Here is an 8,651-nt window from a genome sequence, read left to right as displayed (position 1 = left end):
GTTGTCTAACCACATAGGAAGAACAAACTCCACTGTTGGCAGGGATGGGATGCTCCTTGCTGCAGGTAGGATCTGCATGGGAGCTCAGCAGAGCTCTGGATAGGTATAAAACCATCACTGGGTGTGGAGAGCAAAGCTGTCTAAAGGACCAGCCTCTCACTTTGAGGAAGACAAATTTATTTCCAATGTTATCAACACCTGGAATTGAGAGACATACACTTCATAGTTTTTTCAAGGAAGAAAATCATGCTGATTTCTATTTCAGAGGAACTATATTTGTCTTCTCTGGAAATTTGGCTTTAAAAGTTCTTCAGAGATAGTGACAGGTAATGCCCCAATATATGTAAGACAAATTGCCATTCTGTAGCTCTTTTTTTGCTAATGATGAATTCCCTATTGCTCCTCAAGGAAAAGGACAACTAGTTTTGGCAATGCATCTGTTCTGATTTAATAAACAAATGATACCACCAGATCCTGCTTTGTGCTTCAAGTATTAAGCCTCACAAATTTCTTGGTGCCAGAATAAGCAAGAGGGGAAAAAACTCAGTACACTATGAGACAAAAGCTATCATAGGTATTACACTGTTAAGTATCAATGATACATAATTAAAAATAAAGGTGAAATGAGACCTGATTGAAATACTGACCCATTTTCTTGATTTGTTGTTTTTTTTTTTTTAACCATGTAGACTTTCAGCTATGGACAAATCTTAGTGTCTTTCTTTAGGTTCTGGTCCAGAGAGCTCAGCTGTGGGAAAGCTGGACAGGAAGATTGTGACTGCTTGGGAGTAAAGCTTGGAAACTCGCACATGAGGATGCTAATGTCACCTCTTTTACAGACAATGTTGCTCTGTTATAGAGACTCAGAAAAAAGTCAAATATGAACAACTTCCTCCTCCTTGATTATAGTAAAAATCCTTATTAATGGCAAAGCTCTCACTTGCTTTGCCACAGGGACAGGATTTCACACAGGTGCAATGTACAATTTTATGATACGATCATATAGGATGCACAATCAGAACTGTAAGCTATGCAGTCAGTTTAGTAGAAAGAGTAGTAAGTACTGTAAGTGCACACTTCATGTTATGCTGGCCAGTTAGCCTAAAAGGTTTGTTTGATCATCTTGGTCAGCAGATTTGAATAGGACAGACTGATGGAAAATGTCCTGACTTAATGAATTTGAGACCATCTCTCTTGTCAGATGTGAGAATTTATTTTAAAGATCAAAGTTCTTGGTTCTCCATTAGGTCTCCTTATTCCTGTTTACAAGATGAGAAGATGGTAACTGTTATGTTGTTTATCTTTCATGTACCCTATTACCATGGTACTCTGGCCTTTGCAATTGTTTTATCAAAAACTGGTCATAATTACACCTTAATATGATCCTCATGGTCTATGTGAGTAGCTGTAATGGAAACATTGCCATGTTCAGTGCATTACCTGCCCTAATTTTCTTGGCGGTAGGCCTTGCTGTGCCTATTATGCTTTGACAACATATTCTCAGCCTTACAGCTAAGACTTAGCCTTTGCTGAATTTGCCTTTGAAATTCTGGGTTTTTTTTTTGTTTTTTTTTTTTTTCTTCAAGTCTGTGTAATATTCCACTCTTGTTAACTCGTGTCATTAGCAGGTTTAAACCCTTATGGATTAATATAGTAAATATAGCATTGTAGTCTTTTAAATGTAGATTTCTGCTTAATATCTGGTCTGTCCAGACATTTGTTTCAATAATGAAATCTATAGAGACCTGATTCTTTTCAGTGGGGTAATGCTAAATTTTTCTGCATACTGTATTTTAATGGATTATTTTGGGGAATAAATTAAAACCAAAACCCACAGCCTGCATAAGTGCCATAATTTATTTTTCATGTTGAAATTATAAAAGTCTTGGTGAATTAGTCATACTTGATAATGATTCAGAGTTGGTTAGTAAACTGAAGGCTAATGCTCCCTGTTGAGCCACTGTATGTGCAGCCCACCTCCCAAAAACACATCTAGCTCACAGTCATTTCCCATGGAAGCAGCTCCGTCTGATTCACACATCTGTGGGAATCATTCTTACTAAAAATCCTATGGAATTGGGATAATTTGTATGTCTGAGACTCATATTTTGGAGCTTTCCACAGCCAGAGCTTTGTGATTCCTCTCTCTGGGAACTGGGACAGATCAGTCTTTACCGGAGCACTGAGGCACAGGTTTCCTCTGCTCCTCCTCTTTGGCTGGAAATCTGTACTCTCTTTTTTTTTTTTTTTCATTTTTTTCCCCATGAGCTTTCTAGAAATGCCTAAGTTTAGCCAGAATTCAGGTAGTCTGTACTGCAGTGTGTACTGAGTCATCACTAGAAAACTTTGTAGTACACTGAACACTACAAATTTGGGGACCATGCAGAACCAATTTAATTAATATTAAAATGAAGATCTTCACAGGGGTCTGCAGCAGTTGTTATGTTATTAATTGCACCCATTTTTTTAAATAGCCACCATTTTAAATGAACATAGAATGACAATAACTTCTGGATGGCAGAGCATACAGGGGTTATGTAATCAAAGGATTTTTTTTCCTGAAGACTTAGGTCCTGCTTCTTGAATAGGTAATTGACTTCTTTATTGTTTCTTACTTTACTGCCTGCTAACAGAAGAGAAATATTTAAATTGTGGCACACAAAAAAATTACTTTAGAAGAAATGATATTGGATGTAAAGGATGTGCAAATAGAAACACTGGAAATTATGTAAATTCTTATATTTATGAACACGAATGCTCTTTCTTTTCTTTCCTTCATTCCCAGTTTCATTTGCTCTGTATATTTAATAGCTCTCTTAATCTCAGAAAAGTACAATCTATGAAGAGAGCATTCAACCTTTAGGGACTATTAAAGAAATGTATGCCTAATACCTCATGCAAAGGCATCTCCATCTCCTGGTAGGATACCATGATGCACAGCAGCAAAATAAGAGGAGAAATAATAGGGGAGGCATACATTTCAGGCAGAACTCTCACACATTTGGCAAGGATTAGTCTTGTTTGCTGTTTCACTGGCAGTTTGTGAGATCTAGTCCAAGAAGAGCAGGGCCCCTTCTGCAAGATTCCAGAGTGAAAATATCCTTCAGCAAACCCTCTAGTTCTTAGGGTTCCCTCTTACTCCTAGCCTACAAGTCAATGAGGTCTACAAACAACTAAGTGCACCCTGGATACTCATTTTGGTTGCAGCAGCTGAAAATGCTTATCATATCACCCAGGTCTAGCACAAACACCCTAGAAGCCTAATCAACAGTATAGAGCAGGTACAACAGAGGACTTGCCTCTGAGGGCTTGGACTTCATTACCTGTCAATAAGCCCCCAGAGCTAGAATAATCAGATGGAAACAGTATCAGTTATCACTGAATAAATACACAATGAGATAAACCCAAATGATACTGAACCTGTTCTGAAACAAAGTTGCTGAGGAGAAGTGTATAAAGGATGTATGTATGGGTAGAAAGAGGTGGACCAGTGGAGAGTTTTAAAAGGTTCTCTTAGTAGAAAGCTGCATGTGCAAGTTCAGGGGAGAAAAAACAAAAAAAGAAATAAAAGATCCTCTGCTTTGTACCTGCTGTACCAGGGCCAAGGAAAAAGCCTGGGAGAATTGACTTAAACTCTGCTGTTTAACTTCCTGAAGACATTAAATGCTGAATGACAAGGTCCACTCTAGAGGGAGGTATCAGAGAAGCAGGAAGCATTGTTATGACTGGTGTAACACATGTGTGATCTGAACAGCTAGCCAGCAGCTCCTGCACAGAGTGTGAGGCCCAGAAGAATGGATCATTATACTTCGAAGGAAACAAACAAATGGGGACAAAAACCGGAATGGGATACCAGTGGCTCAAAACCTATGTTTTTTGTTATTAAACATAATATATAGACAGCTTGTAAATACTTTCTTTTTTGTTTGTAAAAGTGCTTAAGTATGCTTTATCCTAATGTGCTGCGTGTTTTCTACTTAAATTTCATGCCTAAATTGATAGCTAATTATAGTTTGTCAAGAATAAGAGATTGTAATGGATATGATCTACCTGCCCTCCTGTTAATATTGTAATATAATTGGCTGGCTTTACTGTGTTACCACAATTTGTCTACACTATTTCCAGAGATGACATACAAATCAGGAAATAAATTTCTGGGGAATAATTCCAACACCATGCAGAACTGTCCTAGAAGCTGTTTGTCTGGGGCTGATGGAAGAGGGAAAGTTTTGATGTCTAGTTGTTGATACTCATTTGTCCAGGATTTAAACAGCTTCCATCTTGGTTCTTACAATGAGGTGCAAATTAGGGAAACTCTGTCCAGGACCATGGTCATTTAGGCAATGACTATTAAAGCAGTATATCCTTGAAGAATCTGAGAGTACAATTGCCATCACAAATAACATCCATGTCCTTATCTAGGCCTATCACACAAACTTGCATGCCCCCCACGAATACACACAAGAGAGGCTTCCCCCCCACCCCTTCCCTGCAAACCTGTTAATAAATGGACAACTGGATATGTAAAAAATTATCTTCTTTCATTTTTGTGCTCACCAGTCATTAAAGGTTTACTTTTCAGAGCAGCACAAAAAAAGAAGAGCTGGTTGACCAAACATTTTTTTTTTTCTTACAAAGAAGTGTCAACCCTGAGCTTTTAATTAAGAAGTTAAAATCTGTGATTTGTATATATTTATATATATATATAAAAATAGATGATCATACTAAGACTAAAAAAGTGAAAGAAATTTCCATGTCAGTACTATGTATTTGTCTGTTCCAAATTTTGTGGGAGAAATCTTTGTGACACTGAAATTAATGGATATGAAAGATGTAGTTAGGTGTGAAACGCACTATTGATCTGTTTGCTGTTAGTCCATTAGAGAATTGCTGTTTTGGTAGGATAATGAACACAGTAGCTGAAAGTCCTAATCAATGTCAGAACAGTGACAAAAGGAAAGAGATTATATCACAAGAGATTATTTTCTGTCCGAATCCTTGAGGGGAGATTTGTCAGGAGTGTTGTTTAGCATTACCACCACAGCTGATGGTGAGCTAAGTGGAAATCTGTGCCAAATGCATAACATGGATAAATACTAAAAGAAGCTAGGTGAAATTGTGCTACTACTTAACTTTTTACTGGGCATTAAGATTTAAATCCTAAACAACTGTAACATGGTATTCTGAAGCTAGTGGAGTTACTATCATACTAAAAGATAACCTTGTTTATCAGCTTCTCTACCTTCATACCAATCTGATGTGGTTGGCAGATGGAGTGCAAGACATTCATTGTGTTGGAAAAAAAAATCCAGACTTCCTCCCTATAGCAATGATCATTCTGATGACCTGATTCATCCTACAGAAGTTCCTAAAGGAAACCTGGCTGTCCGTGAATAACAGTTACTTTTTGTTTGTTTATTTTCCTTTCTTGTCTTTCTTGTTTGTTTGTTCTGTTGAAATGCAGCAGCCTTGAGTCAGGCCTGATTCAGAAAGAGAATGGTTTTCTTGGTTTCTTCCCCTTGTTTTTGTTTTTTTTTCATTAGGGAAAAACACACACTGTAAGATCCTTTTTCACTTTTGCAGCATAAAAGGAAGTGAAGCTCAGAAAGTCTCTTGTAATAAAGGTTTGAGAAAGAATTCTCTCACGAGTGGATATCATCTTCAGAGATATCTGAAAAAAGCAGGAAGCAGTTTAGCCTGGTACCTGGTACTCTTTGGGAAAACAAAAAAGGGAAGCAGGTTGCAGTACTGCTCTCTTCTTGTAGAAAACTGCAAGTGTTTGTGGCATGGTCCATTGTCCAAGAGTATAATAAAAGAAGAAAATTGGCTGTTTCTGTAGCTAAAACACAGTTTGACCAGATCCAGGATTATCTCCACTGTCTCTGCAGTACAAGACTGATGAAGATGATGAACAATGTCTGCAGTGACCAGCCAGGCTGTGTGGCTGAAGCTTCCACCTCCCTTCTGTCAGAATCAACTGGTGGTGCTTCAGTGGTGATGAAGTCGAACTCGGTGGGACAGATGTCATCTGTACAGCCACTTCCGCTGCCTGAGCCACTGGTTTCATCACCTGTCAGAAAGAAATGATGGAATTAGCATGAGTTTTTACTTGGGTACACAAGTTACAAGGCTTGTCCCTTTTCTCCATTCCCATTCCACCCCACACTCTGGTGGGGCTGAACATCTTGGGAAGGGGGATGTGTTGGTGGTGCTAACTTTCCTTTAGTAAAGAATCCAAATGAAAGCCACTGTGATTTAATTAGATGAGTAAATGCTCTTCTGATAAAGGAGTGGACTTCTGGCATTATAAAAAGCCCTCAGATTCTTGATGCATTTGACATGAAGATAAGCAAGAAAAGCAAAAGAAACAAAAATGTAATTGAAATTTTGATGGACAGAAAAAGACTTTAAAATGTAGTCAGCTGCACAAAGTGCAAAGACCAAAGAAAGCCGTTGAAATGGAACCAATTTATAAACGTGTTCCAAAAATATACTTATTTTATGACAGTTAATAATTTCTTACTTGTATCCTGGAAGTTGACATCATTTCCATTATATGCATTCTTCAGTTTGTTAGTCATGACACGTAAAGCCATGATTTGCTGTCTGATGAAGGTGTCTGGCCTTGTGATGTCCACATCTACTTCTGGATTGTTGATCTGGTTGGTCAAGCCATCATTCATAATCTCAGGCAAGTATCTATATAGCAGGATGAAGGATTAGTTTAAAATGCAGTAAGTTTCAGAAATAAAAGTCTGTGTAGTAAATGTTCTGCTAAGGAATTTGACACTGATAGCAATTAGACAGTACTTAAACAGCTCCAGTGAAACCATTTAAAAATATGGTTTTTAATTTTACAGACTCTGAACGATCCTTTTAGTAGCTCAGCTGCATGGGGAGCAAAAAAGATGTAAGCTCTCCAATCTCCTAACTCTCTACATAGTCCTCAGCAAGTGTGCTGGTTCTGTGAACTATGGAAGAAGTTTACCAGCCAGCAGTAACTCACTGCATATTGAGAACCTCTGCTGATAGGAATGGTTACACACCAAATTAGGCATCTAACAGTGCACGGTTATGTTTTTCTTTCTTTTAAAAAGATATGGACTCCATTGTTTTATATAGCCTATTTGTTGTTCTGAGATAATTTAGAAGACTCTCTTGAGGCATCGTGGCTCTCCTCATTTAAAGGAAGCACTTAATTTTTTTCTCCAGTTCTTCCTTGAACCCTGTTTTTGACCACTGTGAACATCCGCAGCCAATCCAACATCCAGACACATAAACAGTGTCATGAGTTTACTACACTCTTGTGTGATCTTTGGTCCTTAATCCTTTCAAACAGTCTTAGGTTGCTCAGGGGCAGCAAGTGTGCTTTTGGAGGTATCTGCCATACAGTAAGGCTTTTGACACTGTCTCCCACAATATCCTTGCAGCTAAACTGAGGAAGTGTGGTCTGGATGATTGAGTAGTGAGGTGGATTGTGAACTGGTTGAAGGAAAGAAGTCAGAGAGTTGTGGTCAATGGAACAGAGTCTAGTTGGAGGCTTGTATCTAGCGGAGTTCCTCAGGGGTCAGCAGTGGGACCAGTACTATCCAATATAGTCATCAACTACCTGGATGAGGGCACAGAGTGCACTGTCAGCAGGTTTGCTGATGACACCAAACTGGGTGCAGTGGCTGACACACCAGAGGGTCAGTGGGATTTGGACTGGCTGGAGAACTGGACAAGGCAACAAATTAATGAACTTCAACAAGGGCAAGTGTAGAGTCTTGCACCTGGGAACAATGTGCTCTTGTGGCCAAAAAGGCAATGCCATTCTGGGGTCAGTAGGTCAAGAGAGGTTCTCCTCCCCCTCTACTCTGCCCTGATGAGGCTGCGTCTGGAATATTTTGTCCAGTTCTGGGCCCCTCAGTTTAAGAAGGACAGGGAACTGCTAGAAAGAGTTAAGTGCAGAGCCACAAATATGATTAAGGGAGTGGAACATATTCTTTACAAGGTGAGACTGAGGAAGCTGGGGTTTGGAGAAGAGGAGACTAAAGGGTGACCTCATTAATGTTTATAAATTTGTAAAGGGTGAGTGCCAAGAGGATGGAGACAGGCTCTTCTTGGTGGTACCCAACAGGACAAGTGGCAATGGGTGGAAAAATATTTTCACTATGAGGGTGACGGAACCCTGGAACAGGCTGCCCAGGGAGGTTGTGGAGTCTCCTTCTCTGGAGACACTCAAAACCCACCTGGATGCCTTCCAATGTGATCTGGTATAGGTGATCCTTCTGTGGCAGGGGGCTTGGACTGGATGATCTTTTCAGGTCCCTTCCTACCCCTAACATTCTGTGAAAAAACAGTCCATATCTTCAACCATTCTACTATGTAAGTCTTGCTCATCTTCTGTTAAAGATGCACACTTTGTCACCTGTGGCTCTTTATCTTCAGGAAACTCTCCTTTTAGGCATCTGCAAAGCTACCTATTCTTTTCCTTTGCATCCTTGTTAAAAAATGTGTCTTACAGCTGCTGGGCTGATGAAAGGCTGCCATTATTTCTTTGTGCTGGCTTGGTATCCTGAGCAAATAATGTAACAAGGCTTTCATGTTCTTTCTCATCTGCCTTTATTTACCTGCTATTTTTGTCTCTAATTTAGACTGAAAGGGATTTG

General features: G+C 39.2%; 1 protein-coding gene across 1 annotated transcript in view; it reads right to left on the bottom strand.

Annotated features, from left to right (window-relative positions):
* Nucleotides 1–4,495: 4,495 nt before the first annotated feature.
* The window catches only part of GPC6 (glypican 6), an 842,052-nt gene continuing 837,896 nt past the window's right edge, over nt 4,496–8,651 (bottom strand). The window contains exons 9-10 of the mRNA XM_068166885.1: nt 6,524–6,699; nt 4,496–6,070 (exon numbers count right to left, since the gene is read on the bottom strand). Of these exons, the coding sequence (XP_068022986.1) occupies nt 5,868–6,070; nt 6,524–6,699 (379 nt within the window). The 3' untranslated portion in view covers nt 4,496–5,867. The remainder of the gene's footprint in view (nt 6,071–6,523; nt 6,700–8,651) is intronic.

This window comes from Melanerpes formicivorus, unplaced genomic scaffold (assembly GCF_026170545.1).
Source record: "Melanerpes formicivorus ecotype bairdi unplaced genomic scaffold, bMelFor1.0.p_v2 SCAF_110, whole genome shotgun sequence".
In the NCBI taxonomy this organism is placed as follows: Eukaryota; Metazoa; Chordata; class Aves; order Piciformes; family Picidae; genus Melanerpes; species Melanerpes formicivorus.
The sequence above is the reverse complement of the archived record's forward strand: the minus strand, read 5'-3'. Positions and strand labels throughout refer to the sequence as shown.